The sequence below is a fragment of the Anas platyrhynchos genome, chromosome 11 (assembly GCF_047663525.1).
Source record: "Anas platyrhynchos isolate ZD024472 breed Pekin duck chromosome 11, IASCAAS_PekinDuck_T2T, whole genome shotgun sequence".
NCBI classification, from domain to species: domain Eukaryota; kingdom Metazoa; phylum Chordata; class Aves; order Anseriformes; family Anatidae; genus Anas; species Anas platyrhynchos.
The window spans coordinates 19,321,071-19,341,734 of record NC_092597.1 but is presented as its reverse complement, the minus strand read 5'-3'; the positions used below and the strand labels follow the sequence as shown (position 1 = coordinate 19,341,734).

The window sequence follows — 20,664 nt, the reverse complement described above, 5'->3', positions numbered from 1 at the left end:
TTCCCCCCCATTCCTTACACAAATGATAAGCAAAGAGAAAATATTTTAACTTACAGGATTAAATAGGACATCCAGCTCCAAGTAAATTACTCCTTTTGAAGCACGTTCCAAGTCTTTATTCTTCAGCGTGTAACAACTTTGTTTACCGTTTCTGATCTATAGTTTGGGGGGAGAAAAAGCATCAATATTTTTCCCATCTGTAATTCACAATTTTAAAAGACACTACTAAAAAAAAAAAAAAACACTCAGGCACAAAAATCCTCCCCAAACCCTGATAATATACTCAGAGTCTGAAATACAAAATGACCATTGGATTAGAGACCTATAAAATTGCAGATTAAATCTCTTATGGTCCAACTTTAATTTACAGACCTTGTACTTTATAGTAGAGCAGTGCACGCAATAACCAGTTTGAAAATTCTGCCCTGGAAGCCAGTGAGTTGATGGGAAGTAATCAGCCTCCGTTATTACAGGTTGAAAATGGAATTTTTCTTCCAAAGTTCAGAAAGAGACACAACTTGCCTACCTACTGCACGCTCCAGTACATGAACCCACTTCTTAATGCTTAGTTTATTGCAAGGTTGTCAAATTATTACCCAGGAAATGAATATAATCCAAAGAAATTAATCAGCTTAAGTGGAGTGAATGTTTATGTAACAAATGTTCAAAATTAACAAATTCATGTAAAAGACTTCTCCCCCCACCCCACTCCTGAATTTCAATACAATTTCTATGCTCTAATCTGCCGGTTGGCCCTATCACATTAAATGTCTATAAAAACAACAACACCACCAAAAAAACTCCCTAACCATTTTGTAAACTATTTGGCTCAAATCAAAAGCATTCTCTCTTCAAAAAGTGATGGCAGAAATGTATTTATTATACACAGTAGGATATGTATTGATTAAACATTTGGCTTTTTAGGAAGCAGACCAGTTAATTCTAAACAGCAGTAACATAAAAAACTGCAGCTTACCAAAAAGCTACATTCAGGGACTGTAATGATCAAAGATTAAAGATAACGGAGGAAATTTGGGGGCATGAAATTGCAACCATATTTAAAACGGCTATTGCTGCTCTGGCATTTAGAAGAGGTACTCATATAAACCATGGCAGAAATGAGTAAGGGAAAAAAAAAAAAAAAAGCTATAATGGGAACCAAGTGATTTCACATGACAAGGGAAAGGTCACTTTCCTTCCCTATGTTGCTCCACCCTTTCTGTACCAATTAGCTAGTCAAAGCATAGATGGCTTTCCTGGCTAACAGTTGAAAGGGAAGAGGGCTCTCATAAAGACCAAGTTTGCATCCTCAGAGGTGTCCAAACAGGAACTCCAGCTTTTACTGTGTTCTCATCCAAATCTTTGCTTAACTGGATGCTGGGAGTTACCCAGCCATTTGCAAGGTCTATTTAATAATAGCAATAATAACAGGCATTGTATTAAACTGATCGTGAATCTCCTCTGCTTTCACTGCAAGAGAACACAAAGGGTTGGAGGCAAAGGATGCTGCCAAGAAAGTAGCAGGCAAAAAATTATTCAGATAACCTGCAGTCTCAAAGCAGCAAATCTGCTGTAGTGCCTAGCCCCATTTTTAGGATAGACTGACATCAGAGGGTTCTCGGACTAACTACCACATAAAATAGTCTGCCTGTCAGAAAGGATTCTAGTTTTCTACTTCTTCAACAATTCCCCCTACCAAATCCATCCCTACCCCAAGCAAGTGCAAAAATAGTTTTAAAAGAAAAAAAAATGTTTCTAAATTGAAGACTTCATTTAATTTTCCAAACTGAAAATTGCTGTGAGTTATACCCAGCAGTGTTTCTGCAGAGATGCAAGAGTCCAGGCACATATCATAACATCATAATTCTGGATTCTCCACACTTACGAATTTGGTGACTGAATTTCTGCATATTTTGGTTACAAACATTTCTCACAGGGTTTCATCCTTGTGATGAACTCCTTTGGTGGTAAGAACGTGTTTTAATCTGAATATATTTTTTACCTACATCTTTCAAGAGCACAGCCAACCAGGAAAGACATCTTAGCGATGCTGTCACTACTGAGAAGGTCTAGCAACACAGCATTCGGCATTCAAAAAAATGTTTCTCAATTTGGATATTTTTAATTTGCCCAACTGGACCTGAATCAAACATTTGGGGGTGTCTATAGATGTGTTCATACAGTAACTTTCAAATCAGCAACAAAATTTCCATCTCCAAATTTCCATTTGAAAATGGGCGTTTGCTTGGAAGTTTTTTTAAAATGGTGTTGTTATTGTTGCTGTTATTTTTAAATTGGACAGGGCAGAAAATATAGCAGTGCAGATCCACTTTTGCAGTCAGCTCCATTTGGCATCCTTATTTCAAAATGTTTGACTTGTCTAGTAAAAGATGTGCAATTATAACTCAGTCTAAGACTAAACATTCATACAGATCTAGCTTTTGACCTTCAGGATTAAAAAAAAAAAAAAAAAAAAAAAAAAAAAAAAAAGCACGAGAAAACATCTCTTTGTTTCTTTCTCATGGCATTTCTCCACTGCATTTTCATTTGGACAAAAAGAAAAGACCTTGAAAAAATGAAACAAAAGTCTCTCTCAGAGTTTTGGCAACGTGCTAAACCAGTGTGGTTCAGCAAGGTGTAGGGCAATACTAACATCCAAGACTGCATGGAGATTAGATCAGTGGCATGTCTCAACTGTGCCCAGAAGAAAATATCCAAAATAGCTTTTCATATACTACATTTTCATTGTATTCTGTTCTTAGTCCAGAGTTCAGATTCTGTTCAACATTTTCCTCTATCTCAAAAGGCAGACAGTCATATTAATTTCATTTTGGATCCATTTCTTTCTCCTCTCTGGGTACTTTTCCCCTGTCTCTGCTATTTGCAAAGACTGCTTAAATGTTCTCTCCAACTGTAGAAAAGGTGAGCAAATGTTGCAGCTTGGGCTAGGGTCCTAGAACGAACCTAAATTCAGAAAGATCAAATTTCTTCTATCACCCAAACATCTTTCACTACATAACTGATCTCACTCAAACTTCACCCAACGAATAGTCCTGATAGTTGTGTCTAAAATAAGTTACCTTTTTACTGTTAATATTTACCTATACTTATCTAAAAAGATAAACTATGGAATGCAAAAGAATATTAAAATTAAAAGTGAAAATACCTACAGGTTAGAACCTTGAAGAAACATTATCAATATAATTCCTTTATTAATGATTATATATACAAATTCATGGAATACTGATGACTGCATTCTATGAAAGCTTATTAATAGCACACAACATACCGGGGCTCAATCAACAACCAAGACTGTCCATAACCACTTGATTAACATGAGGACACCAGCACCCACCCCACATGCTTCATTGTGCACGGTTGCTATCAGAAAAAGTCACCATTTTTATCCCATGGGAATTTTTGATATTTGCGGCATTTCCATATTCTGAAGCAACTCAGAAAGACAAAATATCAATCTTTTAACAGAGCAATTCACACTTCCTTCTGTACTACAGTCTATACAGAACCATGTGAAGGAAATCATCAGCTGGAAGAAAAGCTAAATTCTTTGTGCACTTCAGACAGAGGCAACCTCTGGCAGTGCTTCAACTTGCCTTGCCTTCCTTCCAGCTGGAAGGAAACGTTCAGGTGCATGAGACTGCAGCACAGTCAAGGCCCAAAGTGCACCGGGTTCCTTTCAAGTGAATGAATATATTTGCTAAACTCTTCCCACAGATGTCCCCAGTAAAACAAATGTGACTAAACACAGTATTGATGTAGCCAGCCAATGCTAAATCTATTAAGCAACAACCTTCTGACCGCTTGGGAATTTTAATGAAATAGCGAAAGCTGAGATTGATATGACACAAAACACTAAGAAGACAGGACCCTTACGCAGCAAAGGGTGTTTTTTCATTGCTCTTGTCTCAAAGAAATATGGTTTAGTGGCTTTTTTTTTTACATTGATTTTAAGAAAACTTCACTCTGTATCCAGCTTTGATGCAGATTCAGTGTCATATATTGATGACCTGACAGAACAATGCTGGGTTAAACCTCTGTACATCAACACCCGTGACGTGCGGAAAGGGTAATGGCTACTCTCCAAGGGTAATTCATCTGAAGCATTTGGGACCCCTGATATTCCTGCTTGAGCTCATTGCTGATGCACAATGTCATACCATTCACCCTGAATAACATAAAGCTGTCTTGTAATAGACACACACCTACTCTTATCAAAGGACATATTTCCCCAAGAAAAGATGAAAGCAAAGCACATATTTGATCCACCTGGACAAGAAGAAAGAGTTTTTTGTTTCTCCTCAGGCTTGTAATGTATGTTGATTAGATTTTTATACGAAAAATCTATTCATTCATCCCAAACTCTTTGCCCCAAACACTTCACTTTTAATAACCTTCTGTAGGATCCAAAGTAAAATGGAAATGTGGAATCTTGGCATAGGGTTGCTGTCCAAAGACTAAATGTGTACAGAGCTGATTATTTGAAAGCAGACAGTCACGGGCTTTCAGGCAGCATGAAGAGATGTTGAAAGCCCCAGGAGCACAAGCCACTGAGGCCAGGATCTCAAGTGGTACTCAAAAAAAGACATTCCCCTGTCAATACAATTTTCAATGAGAAATACATGGTCAAAGCAGAATATTTCATTCCAGAAACATGGTGTCCTTTTCTCTGGAAGAGGTGTTTCTTTTCTTTTTGTTTGTGTTTTTTTTGTTTGTTTTTGTTTTTTTACCAGCATTCTAAAATTTCTGGTTCATGAGAGGGGTAAAAATCAGAACAGACAACCCCCTCCATAACTACCTGTGTGATAGAAGTGCAGCATTTTCACTGTTCTCTCAAACTCTAAAGCTTTCTCCTGCAAAAGGCCATACACTTATGGTCAAGTGCTAAGTAATCACAATTGGCAGCTGCCTGTTCTCTGAGTCCAGGCCATGTTTTAGATAATTTAGCTTGCAAAAGTCATGCTAGTTGTTTTCACTGTATCATCGGCTGCCAACCTTGCTTGGCATTTGAAAACATTTCAGAGACCTCTTCCTGTTTGCTGAAAAAAAGGGTTACGGCTGAAGTCTAATCTGAGCTGATAATTCAGCAGATAAAAACATTCCAGTCTGCAATACAACTCTTCACTCAAAGGTCTACATAAAGATATTTGATATACCCTGCTTTCAAAATTATTGAAGCACATAAGCTTCCATGCCTCCACTAACTTGCAGCCTTCTAGGAGATAGGTGTCTCCTGAAGTAAAACAAAAAAGATGGAGCCTTAAAAAGGGAAAACATGGTTGCTTTCAGTAAAATCTAGAGCACAAATGAACACAGAGATGGAAAGGACTTATCTGATAATTAGTTCAAGTCCTACAAGACTCCTACAAGATCTCTAAACCTACTAAACCCCTTTCGTGAAGCAATGAAGTTTTTGCCTTTCTTCCCCATTTCCCAGTATCATCCTCATTTCTAACACAGAGGGCTGATCTGTTCAGTGGTGTATGCAGTCTTCCCTCTCATCACCCATTTTCTGAGAAAGCAACCTCTCTTGCCCAAAACTTAGGCAAGCCTGACTCTACAGGTCTCCTTTGGCAAGACAGTGCTCCATTTTGTTGAAATGAGGTCTCTTATACATGCTTTAGAGGAGTATAGTAGTTTGACAAAGAAAGGCAGAAGAAAAAAATGCAACAGGTTGATTAACATGGAAAAGTAAGATGCAGTCCCTGGATTTGTAATTCATCTTCCTGAAATAGCAAAAGGCAAATCACTACTTCACTCTCTCTCTATCCCCCACCTACCTGCAAATAGAGAAAATTCCAAATTCTGTGTAATGCTATCAAAATCAATGTGTCTGCAGCATATATTAATAGAGCTGTATGAGAAGCAAAGCAAATCATGCAGTCATCCAATATTGTTTCATCATGCCAGTTAAAAGAATGTTAAGTTTTATTCATCACCGGACACTTTAAAGTTTTTCTTGTGTTGCCTAGTCTTTTTACATTTATTACTTGTTGCATGCCATAAACCTAGATCACAGTCAAGGGTGAATGGAAAGCATGAACCTAATGTCACCATCCAAGAATTTTTGTGCATTAATATTATCTATGTCTTAATGTTAATGTAATGATGAAGGTGTGTGCATGTTTGCAAAATGCCAGTGCAAGACTTCTGGACACATTTAAAGCAACGTTCTCCATCAAATTAAACTCTTCATATCCCTTCAACATATAATCTACTCGAGGCTATTTTTTATTAAGAAAATGTAGTCATCCATGAACAATTCCTGAAGTAAACTTACTTCATGTGCTGACAGCTTACAACTCAAACTGATACATTTTTTAGCTATATCAGGAGGACGGGGGAAAATGAACTTCTATTTTCAAAAGAGAATTTAGCCAAATATTTCACCTGACTACCAAAGAGGAATTAAACCTGTATGATTTGTGAGGCTTCTTTGAGTCTTTAACTATTGTTCTCTTTCAGTATATTTATCTAAACGGCTCAAAAGGATACATTCAAATTTATAGTGAAAATCACAACATACATTGAAATACCCATTTCAAGAAAAAGTGCTTAGAAAATTGCAATTCTCTGTCTGAGCAGAGTAAGTTAATAGGTGCAAAATGTTTTTAATCAGAAGCAGAGATATTTACACTAGATTTGACTGAAATAGAAGGCAGAGAAGTTTGGATGGGAAGGAAGAAAATCAGTTGGCAAGGGAAAGCATAAACAATTTTTATTTTTTTTTGTCTCAAACTTTGGACAAAAAACCTATGCTGAATAGAGTTTGGACATTACCACACACATGCACTCCCCTCCTCTGCCTTGTTACATGCTTCCTAAGGGATACTTGACAAATGCCTATAAAATCAACAGAAAATCCAAATCTAACATCTTCTCACTGTGAGCCCACACAGCCTGCTGCCGATCATGCAGACCATTTGGCAAGCACTGGATCTGCAGGAGAGCAGCTGCTCCAGCCACTCTCTTCCAGTAACATCAGAGATATGAGGACTTTGGGAAAAATTAACAAAGTGATCAAAAATGGAATAAAAGATGTTAAGAGTTTTCCTCCCTGTAAACATCAAATCATCCTTCATGCCAAACTGACTTTAATATTGTTCTAAAACTGGAGATATTGACAACTGAAGCCACTAAAATAGATAAACAGTCTAAAATATCCCCAGCCTCAAAAACAAACAAAAAAACAACAAAAAAAAAAAACACACAGTACAAGGCACGGAGAGGAGTACTGCAGAGCACATGGCAGCTTAAACGCAGGTATGTTCACATCAAATGCACACATGTACCACACTGAACTGGCTTCTCCCCCACTGGAGACTCAGGCTGTTTTATAAAGTCCTAAAACAGAGGTTTTATTTTATTTTATTTTTTTTTTTTTTAAATTTACAGATTTACACTGACTCCAGTCAGGCCACCATGCAGGTGTACTGGTGGGGTTAGCAGCTCTGCCTGGGACTGCTTTTCAAGTGCGGCACTGAGGCAACAGAATCTCAGTATTTATCCCACGGCCTCTCCTGCAGTTTACACATATCTTATCCCCAAATCCCAGGGTGCCCACATTCTGGACTCCAGAACAGCTCGGAAAGAGCACATGGTGGATGAAAATAAACACACTTTCCTGAGGAGATTCAGAAGCCACACTGCTTTTAACTTGCATGCACAAGATATATACATATTTAAACAAAATAATAACAAAACTGGAGCACATTACCTTATTTCTTTACCACTATAAAGCATTCTTTAATGTGGTATCATATTCTCTAAAATGGTTTAAGAGCTTTCTGGGCAGTTCATTATTTGTTTGGAAACATCAAATATTTGTAGTTCAACTTCCCTTCTCTGATCTTGATTGGCCTTACCTAAGCTGTGCCCATTTATTTCTCAGCTGACCCTGAGGGGCTTATATGGTCCACTTTGATTTAATGGGACTTTGCTTTCTCTCTAGAAATCTCCCATTTCTCCAGACACTGCAAGGATGGACCCCACTAACCTGTTACCACAATACAGCCTTTGCTGCAGCCGCCCACCTTTAAGACTCAAAAACTCTTGTCTTAAATATGAGATGTATACCAGCCTTTCTGCAGAGGTGAATATGCTTTCACAGGGATGCTTCTAAACAATACTGCAATTTTGTGCTCTATAATTTCAATCAGGATTCACCGGCAGCCTATTCAAGAGAGCTATTACCCACAGCATCACACTGTGCATTACCAAAAGGTTCACACTACTACATGCATCACTCACATCATGTTATACATTGCAAGCGTGAATGTTCGTACAGGGCTCGACACAGTACTCGCTGCATAAATACCTGTCACACCGCCTCCTCCCCATTGCGAACCATCTACAAAACGCTGATTCCTCAAAACTCAAGGGAAACCCCATGCTTGAGGTTAAACATGTGCTTACACAACAACTGGAATGATATGAACACAAGGGTCCCGTGAGGCCTTTCACCCCACCTAATTGATTTAACAAAAGCCAGAGTCTAGAAAGTTATTCCCAAACTTTACTGCAAAATTTACCAGAATCTTCTGTGATACTGCAAATACACACACAGACTTGTTTACATCCTCTTGATCTGGTTTACTTACTCTATTATTACCAGCCTTGTTCCAAATTAAATCAGTCTTACCGAACACAAAGCTGCTTTTCCCCATTTTTCTATTAATGTCTTTTAATGACCCTTTCATGTTCCCTTCTCTTTAGGCTGGCCTTTTTTGGCCATTTCTGAAAAAGCTTTAACTCTCCTTAATCTCCAGAGCAACCACTTTCCCCTGAGCTTGCTTTGTTTCCAGTTTTGATTTTATACTCCCATGGTAGCGTTCACTCTTCACATATTTGTTTACAGAACAAAAGCCACCAGTCTTTAAAAGCACTGTGGAGTAGAAAACACCCCTTTTAGGTAATTTTATTCAGCTGTGCCAATAACAACAGCTATCTCTAGTCAATCCTACTGTGATGTGCAATTACTTTCTTGGAGCAAAAAGAAGCAAGACAGAACAAAGGCATGCATAAAACGTTACCTTCGGAAGATGATGTGGAAACATACAGAACAACTCAATTATGTTTTCAGACCTATACAGCATATAGCACTGATGAAGTACAGACACTTCAGCAATTTTCTTTCCAATCAACCGACTTTCTACTAAAATGGGTTGGCAATGATTGTTACGTTAGGAAGGACTATAAACACTGCCAACTAAGGCACATATAGATCACAAAACCTGTTTATCCCCAAATCTGTGTTGCTTTGTACAGAGGGGAAAAGAAATGCAAGTTGCTCCCAATGTTTGAGTGATATACATGGCAAAAGTAACTTACAGACAGCAAAGGGATGGCAACTTTTCCAAGAAAATCAGGGGGTTTATCTCCATCTTCATCAAATACTGTCACTTCCAGAACATCATGAATATCTTTAATAGGGCTGTAATGAAAAGCACAGACGAAAAATGATATTTGATATACATGCACAGTCTTCTCCACAAAGATCTGAGAACACTGTTTTACTAATTAAGTTTGTATTACCTTGGAGTATAAAACTAGCATTTAATTAAATTCCAAAAAATTGAATCAAATGATGGGTATTCCCCAAGCTTTCCCCTTGTGTTGTAGTCACATAACTAGGTGAAGAAAATAACAACTACCAGTGACATTTTCTGTGCACTGATGTAGATTTTAAGAAAGTAGAATTCCGCTCTCAAACAGAAAAAACTGGTCACCAAGAATATCCAGGGCTGAATTCAAAACTAGGCTTCAGGACAGTAAGTATACAAGAAAAATAATTCATGAAACAAACCTTATATAATTTCATTTGACTTGAGCTATTATTTTCCTCTTAACATACTAGCAAAACCAATTACTTAAAAAAATCTAACAACCCTAATTAAAGGCCAAACATACAATATTTGTGTTACATTCAATGCAAACGCTTGACCAACGTGGCGGCAGGCACTCAATCCTGAGCATTTATCAGATTGTTAATAAATCAGTGCCTCATTTGAGAAAAGTTATATGCATGCCTGAAAAATCCTGGGTAACCAGAGATGACTTATGAGATGCATTCATTATCTCTTTTCCTTTTCCCATGTGCTAGAATTAAAGAAAAAGGCGCTTGGTATATAGTGCGTCTGTTATTTAACAGAGTGCAACCACTCTATCCAGAAGGCTATTTCAGAGCAGTTTTGCTCCTGGGCCCTCCGCTTGTGACACCGTGTTGTGGGTTCTCGTGAAGCACAGTCAGGACCTAAAAGCCACCTGGTTGTCCCTCCAGCTAGCAGCCACAGCATGGTCTTCAATGTGACCCGCTGGTGGCAGCCAAACTACCATGATATGTACTATTTACGAGACACTGTCATTAAATTACATCAAAAACCCCTTGCTTCAGCAACTGTCCATATTCCTCTACAAGCCATTACAATTTTCCACACAATATAGCTACCAGTGAAATAAAATATTTCTTAAGATGTGTCATACAGGTAAGTGTGTTGCAGAAAATCTGAATACGATGGGAAGGGCTCTCTGGTAGTGCTGAATGCTCAAGCTGAAATGGATTCAGAACAATCCACTCTGCTCCAAAAGAAATCTAGATCATCAACAGCTTTTAAGGTGTTTGATCTCAATTAAAGAAAAGCCAAAAATCTGAACAGAGTTGTGAGCGCCTGACTGGCTCTGTGGATTTAGTGCTTAGAGTAGCTGTGCAACAGCAGTAAGAAAGTTAGTGAAAGTCCACAGCTGACATTTCTGGGACCCTCAGGAAATACAGAAACAAATTGTTTCTTAAAAAAATTATTTTGGATTCTTAATAGGTTTATTTTATTGGCTGAACATCCAAAAAGACTCATCTGTTGGCCCAACCTCAGAATAAACAATGATGAGTGGAAGCTTCTTGAGAACAGACAGAGAAAGAAAAGGACTCCAAGAGACATGCATTCAGCTGCATGCATGAATTAAACAGAAATCCAGCAAAGTACTTCTATCAAAGGGATCAGATACTTTTTATTGCGTTCACATTCAGCTAAGTGTTTTGGAATGTTGTTTTTGCAAGAAGTCTGTGATTCTCAAACTGTTCTTCCAACGGACAGGTGTAAATGTCATAAATGTTCAACTGCTAGCCCTCACATTTGCCTTCTTTTCCACAGACTACTATAATCTTGGAGACATTTATCCCACTCAGTTATTCACAAAAATCTTTGTCAGCATAAGAGAAGACAAATTTCACTGCCAATAACTGTCACTTTTTGTTACTAATGAAGTCACCCTAAAAATGCACCCTTTAATTATCTTTAAAATCTAAGCTTCTTATTTGGGTTAAGCAATCTTTGACTAGTTTAAATTCATAAGATATAACAGGAACAACGTGAGCTCTAATTTTCTGCTTGCTTACAAATTAAATGAGGTATTTTACCATGGTTCAATGAAACATTTTATTTTAAATTATGGAAAATGTAGGCGTGAGTATCTGGTCTCCACTTTCTGTTATATTATCTCTTAGATCCAGATATGACTCCATTATGTCTAGTCATGATTCTTCCTATAAATATCACAGTAATTCTTCTTTTAATGACTTCTATTAATAAACTCCATGCAAGAACTAGTAAAAGGCAAATGCTTTAATTGAGTTATATTTGATATTTCTCCAACATCCTCTTCTGACTATGAAAAAATGACATATCTTAAACTTGACCTTTGTATTTTTCCAAAGTCAATAGCTTTTGTAGATAAACTGCTAACTGTTTGGCATTTCAGCATGTTTTCAAAAGCAATCTACTTACAATGTGAAAACTTTGTTCCACTCTGGGTTGAGGTTCTTGTAAACAGTGTGCGTTTGAAGACTGTCATTTCCCAGCTCCAATACACAGAAAGGATCACTTTTACCTAAGGAAAGATCACAGTGAAATTAGAAATAAATAAATAAATAAATAGATAGATAGATAGATAAATAAATAAATAAAAAACTGGACCAGTTACTGTAGTTAGCATGCATACTCTTTCTTTGCAGTACAGCTGTGGAACTGACTGACCAAATAAGAATAAGACCCATTACTATGATCGGAAACTGTCTCCCACTGTTGGAATGACTTGCTAAACAATATCACCAACGCATCTTCAGTCCTGGAAACAGTAACACTTACCTTATAATTCATTCAGGTGACTTCACTTGAATACTTGAAATATGAAGCTTACAGTGAATAATCTCTAAATCTTTATAGCAAGAAAAATCTGCTCTAGTTGACAACTACTCAGACAACATTTTGAAAGCAGCACTGTCATCCTCACCCAGGTAAGTGCGAGGGCTTCAGTTACAGTTGTTTAATCCCGTGCTTAGAGTTTGCGGTCTTCTCCAGTTGAACAGAGGATTAAGTACCCACACCATGAAAAAAGAAGCACGGCATTGTGTCTGTATCAGCAGCATTTCTCAAGGCAGTTCAACATGAGCAAGTTCTTGAAGCTATGCATACCCTACACAGCATCACAGCTTAAATAAAACCCATCTACTGAAGAACCAACTGGAGAATTCAGGTGTGAACCAGGTAAAGAACTTAAAACAAACCAAAAAAAAAAAATCAAAACAAACTAGCTCTCAAAAGGAGAATGCTAGCATGGATGGAACCTGTTGTGATGAAGACATGTTTGCTAATGTGTTTTGTTTTTTTTGATAACTCATTACATGAATTTGTAGCTTTCACAGCTTAACACAGCTCAGCAGTTTCCAGCATGAACAAAGTTCCTTTTATCAGTGTGTCTGGCTCAATATCTGACTTAATCTCAACTTCAGTGTTCATGCATAACTCAGACACAGACACTCCAGCCTGACTTTCATGCATGCAACTAAGTATGCCAGCAATGCAGGGATTTCAACAGCAGACAAAAAAACAATATTTAAGCAAAAGCTTTTGTTTTCTTCATCTTTATTTTTGGTATTATTAATGCAGACATTTTAAGGTTCTTATAATAAGAAGAAGTTTATAGAATAAAATGGAATCTTTTCAGTATGTAAACAGTGGATATTAACTAGTCAATATTGGTAAACTTTAAAAACCATGTATATTACTAGAATCTATTTGTCTTCTCCCTTTCAGCTTACGTGCCCATTCCCCAATAAGCAGCCCTTCAGAGAAACTGCTTGAAATGCAAACTGGTATATGCCAAAAACAATCCCACTGTATAATTTGGTATTCTGAATGCTATTTTTTGGTCAGTGAGCAAATGCAGTGTTTGAGAAGAACTCTCATGCGTACACAGCAAACATCCAACAAAGCAGAAAAAGTCATTTTCATGTCAACAAAACTATTATCTAGGAATATAAAAGTATGGAAGGCTCAGCCTGGGCTAGCCGTGGCTGAAGAGCTTCTACATATCTGCTATATCTCTGCACGGAATATCACCTAAAATTTACATCAAATGTTAAAGTATGGATTTTCAGAATCACTGTTCAGAATCAAAGCAGAAACTATGATTTTTTCTGATAACTATTATAACAGTAGGATAAGAACTTGCAATTAAAATCTGTAGTGCCAATATGTATTAACTGACAACAGAAACCCTAATCGCACCAAAGTCTAATATTTATTATGGGAGTAAATAACAAGCTATAAAGGTGGAATAACACTTCTCGTGAGATGACTGGTCTGCAGTTTACGTACCCTAGACCTGTGACCGCTGTGGGACAGAACAAGGAGGGAACTCCACCTACTCAGATGGCTCCCCTGTTAACCCTTGGAAATCTTCACACCCCTTGTCATCTCCACAATTATTCCTTTATCAGATTTTTAGCTGGACTTTGAATTTACTTTTATCAATAACAATAAATCTGAGCAGTCTCCCTGGCAATGCAGGAAATATGGCACTGCTCTAGGAGGGCTCTATTATGGAAACCCGTAATTGCTGCACTAATCATTTATGAATGGCTCAGAACAGATAATTAATCTTTATGTCTCTCATTTCACGATCAGAAATTATGCTATTTTTACCTAAAATGGCTGCATCCTTTTGCAATTTGGTGGGTCTATTACAGCATAATACTAGGATATTTTCAGCACTGCCATTGAAAAACAATTTGTCATTTGCTTCATGAATCAGGCTCAAAGCCTGGGTTATTTTGAATATAATGACAGACTGAGTAACCTTTTACTTAAGCAGAATTTCATTCTCTGCTATGCACAAGGAATGTATGTCACATACTCCATATGAAAAGTCTTCGAATTGCAGAATCAGGAACCTGTGTGTGTCTTCCAATGTTCATTATCCACCCACATGCTCCTGTCGAAGTACTGAGGGAAAGGGGGCCAAATCCATCAACTGCATTGACTGCAACTGCATTAGCATCAGTCAAGTTTTCCAATCTCCCAGGCTCTGTTCTTTCCCTCAACAGTGTCTGGATTGAAAATGCACCTATTTCTAGATGTCCCTAGCCTTGTCATTTGACAAAAGTTCTGCTTTGCTGTGATACAACATCTGCACAAACCACCTTTACTTATTGGCAGGGTTTTTTTGTTTTCAAATCAAGTTCTTCAGTTTTTAAAAATACTAGTATCTGCAGTAACCTTTTCTTCACATACAGGGCTAAGCAGTGAATTGAAACTGAAATAGTATCATGGTTAATAGTATCTTTGGTCCTTATTCTAGGAACAATGTTCTCCTATGTTGCATTTTCTCTCTAGCATCTTCCCTGCCTTTTTCAACAAGTTATCTTAAAAAAAAAAAAAAGAAAGAAAAAAAAAAGACTATGTCAGCAAATACACAACACACAATGTTGTGTCTGTGAATTATACGCTGCTGCAAAATACAGAGGGGAATTAAAAGGTCTCCAGAATCCTGGAGAAGATGATAAAAATAATAATATCAGGCAGTTGCTGCAGAGAAATAACAATTCTCTATCTCTTCCCCAGAGAAACAATATAAAATTGTATTTTTAAATGGTGTTAGTGTCCATTGCTGTCAGGACTAGGCACAATGTGAGGTAAAGCACAGTGGAAGATCTACCCTTTTCACAGAGTAAAAGCTGTGAAGATCATTCCAAATTGAAGCTTCAAACAAGCTCTAGGAGAAACCATCACACTCTTCCCCATTAATAGGGATCTCTCTGTATTCCCCCCAGCCCACCAGGTGACAGCCTGCAGTGCCACCCAAACCCACACAGTCAGCATTGCGTCAGATGCCCCCAAAATCCTTCCCCTTATTCACAAACTCACAAGGCACCCAACAAAACGTGAGGATGGTCCTGTGCAGGCATCATCACTTCACATAGTCACTTAGTTTACATATTGTCATTTGAAACTACAGAAGTGACCAATGCAACAATGGCATTTCCCATAGCACAGTTATCATGGATAAAACCACAGAAAAAGTTCATGCTCATGCAAGCACTTTTTCTAGAGCTGGACTTGACAACCTGTATCAAGCTTTCCTTTTCCTGCTGCAAGGACTAAATGTGTTTTTGTTTCATTTGACACCATATTATTCCTACTGCAGTATACACAAGCTGGTGACATGCTGTGCCCACCAGCCACCGAGTCTCCTTGAACAAACAGTAGAAAACAGATGGCAGTATTCGATATACACCTCCTTAGGTGTAAATACAGGCAGCCTGAAACTTGCTGCGCTTCTGCAATGAGGCTTACAGGAAGTAAATCAAATCTCACAGCACCTACAGAGGAACATTTACTTCTGTTCCAACTATCTCATTTTGTATTTCAGAAAGTAGGCACACAGATAAGCCACTGTGTAATACAAATTTGATCAAGACATCCTAAGTTACTGGCCATGTCAATCAGATCCAAAGGGGAACCAGAACACCAACCAGTGGACCTTTCCCACATATTTGGGGAGTTAAAGTCAAAATCATTTGGTATCCCAGTTTCTTGGGGTTTCACACTGCAGAGAAGTGATCAGAAAATTTACTTTTCTACATTCAGCTTACAGTACTGCACAAAGTGTAAATAACACTTAGGACATATTACTGCATCATGTGCTGAAAAACAGAAACGGAATACCTGCAAAATCTGCTGCCAACAGGTCAACTGCCTTTAACACTTTAACTTGTAAGAAGCCAACATCCTTTATGTCCCGAAAGGAGTTCTTTATACACTGTTAAGAGGAAAGAATTTAGTTTAGGATGTGTATTTTTAATTCAGTAAGAAACAAATTGATGAACTACTGAGAAACTTTATGTTTTTGTATTTATTGATATTTCTACATCATTTCTCACTGCAGAGCAACCATGTGTATCATGACAACCTAAGACAGCATCTCCTAAGGAGATTCATAGTTCACTTAAATTACACGTTAATTTTATAATGGAGATGGGAATGAGTCCTGCTTATTTATGGAAGTATTATGGAATTGGATTCGATGATCCTTATGGGTCCCTTCCAACACGGGAAATTCTATGATTCCATGATTCTATTATCTGTACATAAAATAAAAATAATAAAAAAAATAGACATAGATCTGAAGAACCAGTAGAGGTTGAGAAGGTAGCACGCTCAATCAGGAGTTCTCAAAAGTATTATTAACTTGTTTAAATTCATCTTGCTCTTCTCTCTTCATGATATTCAGTCTCTCATTCCCCATGATAATCTCTTAATACAATTCAAGTTTTTACAATTCAAGTTTTCAAAGGAAAGCTTTAGTTTAAAACTCAACAAATACAAGCAGACAAATTGCTTGTCTATCTGCCCTGCCAATCTCCTTGTCATCCTAAACATAACTACTCCATGTAACAGTTTTCTCTGGTAGGAGACATTATTATGACTGGAAAATTTTTTCCCCCCTCTCTTTTTTTGGCTGCAGTTTTAACTACTTTCAAGTATAAAGGGAAAAAAAAAAAAAAAAAAAAAAGACAAAAAAATGGAAACTCACATAACGCTGTGAAATCTGTTTTCTTTCACTGGGGTCTTCCAAAGGGCAGACACAGAGATCAGAGATGGACACTCCCGTGCATGGGGCAACAGCAATCAGCATTAGCAGGGACCCCGGATGTTTTTCCAGAGGCAGCTCTAAGCAATTGGTCTGCTTTATTGGCAGGGCAGTAATATCAACTTTGCACCTAGAACAACATTCCCAAAGGTTAATGAGTAAGAAAAGATAGGAAAAAAATAAATTTAAATTAAAGATATAAAAAACATTTGATATTGATTTCAGTAGCAAGCAGGCATTAAAATCTTTGTGGTGCTAAGCAGTATTTTAAATATTGATGTGTGTATATAAAATTTGAATTGCTTGTTCAAGATCAAGAGAACGCAAGAAAAATAAAACTCAAAATTAGACATGGGAAACAAATCAGCCAGTTTCCATTGCATTCACTGTCAGTTTTGCTTTCTGGTTCATCTGGTGGTAAACCTGAGGTAAAAGGTTTGGGCTGCAAGCTGTACAGTAGGAAAACTTAACTCTGGCCTGCCTCACTTCCCCTCTAAAATACCCTAGTGCTTTGTGATGAATTCAAAATGCAATTTTATTTCACCTGGGGGAAAAGAAAAGGGGCAAACACAAAATTTAAAACATTAGCCTAAAATAGATTAGTTTCTTTAAAGTCACATACTCCATTTTATGCTACATTATACTGTATGCCCCAATCTCTTTTACAAGCCTTACTAGAGCTACGTATTCAGTGTACTGTTATATTTCCCAAAGGGAAGGATGGTCTTAAAAGTCTTCCCCCACCCCTAGCACACAGCATGCATCATTAGCCTGATACTTAAAAAAAAAAAAAAAAAAATACATTTATGAAGAGACAATAATAAAAGATAAGGATGGGCTAAAGGAGACATCAGCAGACAACCAGTTATATGTGAAGAGAGCAGTTAAATGCCACAAAGTCTAATCACTTTGCTCGGCTAAATGCCTTCTATTTAGAAGTCCAGTAAATGGAGTGGAACTTTTTTGAACCTCTGTGGGGCTTGGCTTTTAAGAACGAGCTGAACAAAAGTTACAGATGAAAAGAAAAAAAAAGAAGGAAGGAGAAGCTTTGTTGCCACAGTGCAAACGGAGTCACATTTCTCAAAGGGACAGCAAGCGGATGATGGAGAGAGAGAGTTTTCGCTCCGCTTAATGCCTGCCGACAAGTTTTTATTTAAACTAAACTTGTTAAGGTGTTGTCTTAATAGGCTAAAATTCCACAGGGTTCCCCCAGGTGGGTTTCTTCTGGGTAAATGGTGCATGTAGTGTTCCTGATTGATCCCATTCCAGTAGTAGAGCTGGAGCAGTTTATACCCATCTGCTATAAATTGCATGCTTTCCGCTTCTTAACAGCCTATTTTCTGTGAATGCTAAGGGGGGTGAAAAAAAAAAAAATCCCCAAACATTTCAGCCTTAAAACCCAACAAGCTATGTTATGAAGCAAAAGTCATTGCTCTGATGAGTTTGTAAGTCATCCAGGAGCTCTGTGTATTAAAACCCAGTTCTTTGTGTAAGCTGCTTCTGACCAGAATCAACAGGGATGGCTTTGCCTAAAATATGCTCCTGCTCTCTTCACTGTGCTGAGCGTACAACAGGTTGGAAGTTTACCCTTATTAACTGCTTTCAAGTGCTTTGAAAGAGAAACAAACCAGGGAGAGTACCAACACTGCTCAGCACGTAGGCTGCCTCTCAACACGGTTTCCAAGAATGAGAGGTTGCATTTAAAGCTCATTGCTATGCCTAGACACTTCAGAAAGATATGACAAGAAAAGAACCATCAGAAAGGAAAACAACAAACAAAAAAGGCAAGCATTTAAGAAAGACCTTATCACTTTCACAACGCAGGTCAGCATCACCTTGGCTGCATTAACACTGTTGCTCCTCCGACTGCAGCAGTTTTACTGATACTTGAAGTATCAGTGCAAAAGGGGGAATGCATCATTATCTCATTATTTATTTTTATTTTTTACAGATGAAGACACGGAATCAAGGAGAGGGGAAAACTCAGGGTCACCCAGCTGGTCTGTGGTTCAGCTGGCAACACTGGCCACATCTCCCACATCGGCATTTCATACGCCACCCACTCAACAAAGTGTAGAACTGGGAAAAGCTGCATTTGCTTTTTATGTTAAGAACTTTCCATGGGGGAAAGAGAGAGGAAAAGACAGCTCTTTTAAACAACAGTGCATTTCTCACCATAAGATAACCTCAGAAATTTCCCGTATCTCAAAGGCAAAGTTAAATATGATTCTAGTTTGTTTTGGCAAATTGGAATTGTTTCACTTATTCAAAGAATTTCATTAGCCAAAGGTCAAAGAAAAGATCGAGTATAAGGGTGTGGAGGTAGGAGGGATGCACATGTGGAGGGGAAAGCAGCAGGAGATGGAGTATAAGCATTTCTTCCTCAAATCATGTCTGATTTCCGAGCAAACTAACTTCCTTAAAACATCTGTGTTCACTCAAGGTATGTCTCCGTATTTTCTTTTGAGGAACTGAAAAGAAAATCCACATTTGCACTTGCAAATGGCTTAAGAAAAAAGAATCTGTTTCATGTAGGTTAAACAAGGCAATTGATCACACTGTAAAGGATGCATCTTGGTAAAAAAAAAAATTAGATATTCAATTTGCTATATAAATTCATCACTTTACACACAAGCACTTCTACACTACGAAACAGAGTCTAATGATTTCAAAACTATTTCCCTCATCCTCCTGAAAGATAAACTCTTCCTTTCCCTTTTTCTCAGCTTTATATCTGAAAGACTATGTTTCAAATAACTTTTTCCACAGGAAAACGGCAAGAAATTATGATGATGGGCACAGAATAAAACTAATGGAGACTATCCTTATTTTTTGCTCAGAAGCAGCCTGATCTAAATCCAAGAGGACAAACTATCAGATTATTTGCACCTGAGGTGATGCAAATGATCTCCTGAGTTAAATTCTGAACATAGCAATCCCATCTCAGGATAGGACAGCTCTGCTTGTTGACAACTTTCCCTGAATTACATATTAGATTCAATAATCTTTCAGACACAGCCATATGCATGATCTACAGGGGATACAGGTCTGTAAGCTAAGAGCACGTTGTGAAAACAAATGTACCACCTTTCTTACCACGATTAATTAAATGCTTTCCTCCCTTTTCTTGATCAATATAGAGGTCTAAGCCTCTATTATTGACCTCTAGTCCTGTAGAGGATTACACCACCACTTTAGTTTTCATTTATGATTGTTCTTTAGACTTTCTGACTTACAGCCTTCATCTTTACTGAGAAACTCATTCTCCCCCAACCCACCCATTTCCTCCTTTTTGGAATCAATTTTGAAGAGATGTAAATTTTACTTCAGAACAGTATGTACTAAATTCGGAGTGAGCTGTTTAACTTTATCAGGGAAGAAAATGTTAAAATTTCACTAAAAGGTGCTGGGCTTAGCCACTTATCAGTAGTCGTGGAGTTACATTTTATTACCCAATCCATAGTTCATCAAATTATGATGAGCACATGTCTTTAAATATATATACGGTATCATTTACAAGTATATATCATAACACCTACACAAAACATTGCCTTTTTTTCCCTCCCGAATTCTTGGAGCCCTTCACAAAAGAGGTCAGCATTACTACCACAATAGACAGTAACTTGTGTCCAAGATTAATATTTGGAAGGGGATTTCAAATGCCACAGGTGTCAGAAAGGCAATTAATATGGTCCCATTCTGACTGATTCTAGACATAAA

At 37.7% G+C, this 20,664-nt stretch overlaps 1 protein-coding gene across 13 annotated transcripts in view; it reads right to left on the bottom strand.

Moving 5' to 3' along the window:
- Positions 1 to 20,664, bottom strand: part of MCTP2 (multiple C2 and transmembrane domain containing 2) — a 154,850-nt gene that overhangs the window by 49,350 nt on the left and 84,836 nt on the right. For all 13 annotated transcript variants that reach the window (XM_021266633.4, XM_013091756.5, XM_038185162.2 and 10 more), the window contains 5 exons: positions 16,888 to 17,074; positions 16,020 to 16,113; positions 11,799 to 11,901; positions 9,349 to 9,451; positions 55 to 156 (listed from right to left, as the gene is read on the bottom strand). In XM_021266633.4, the coding sequence (XP_021122308.4) occupies positions 55 to 156; positions 9,349 to 9,451; positions 11,799 to 11,901; positions 16,020 to 16,113; positions 16,888 to 17,074 (589 nt within the window). The remainder of the gene's footprint in view (positions 1 to 54; positions 157 to 9,348; positions 9,452 to 11,798; positions 11,902 to 16,019; positions 16,114 to 16,887; positions 17,075 to 20,664) is intronic.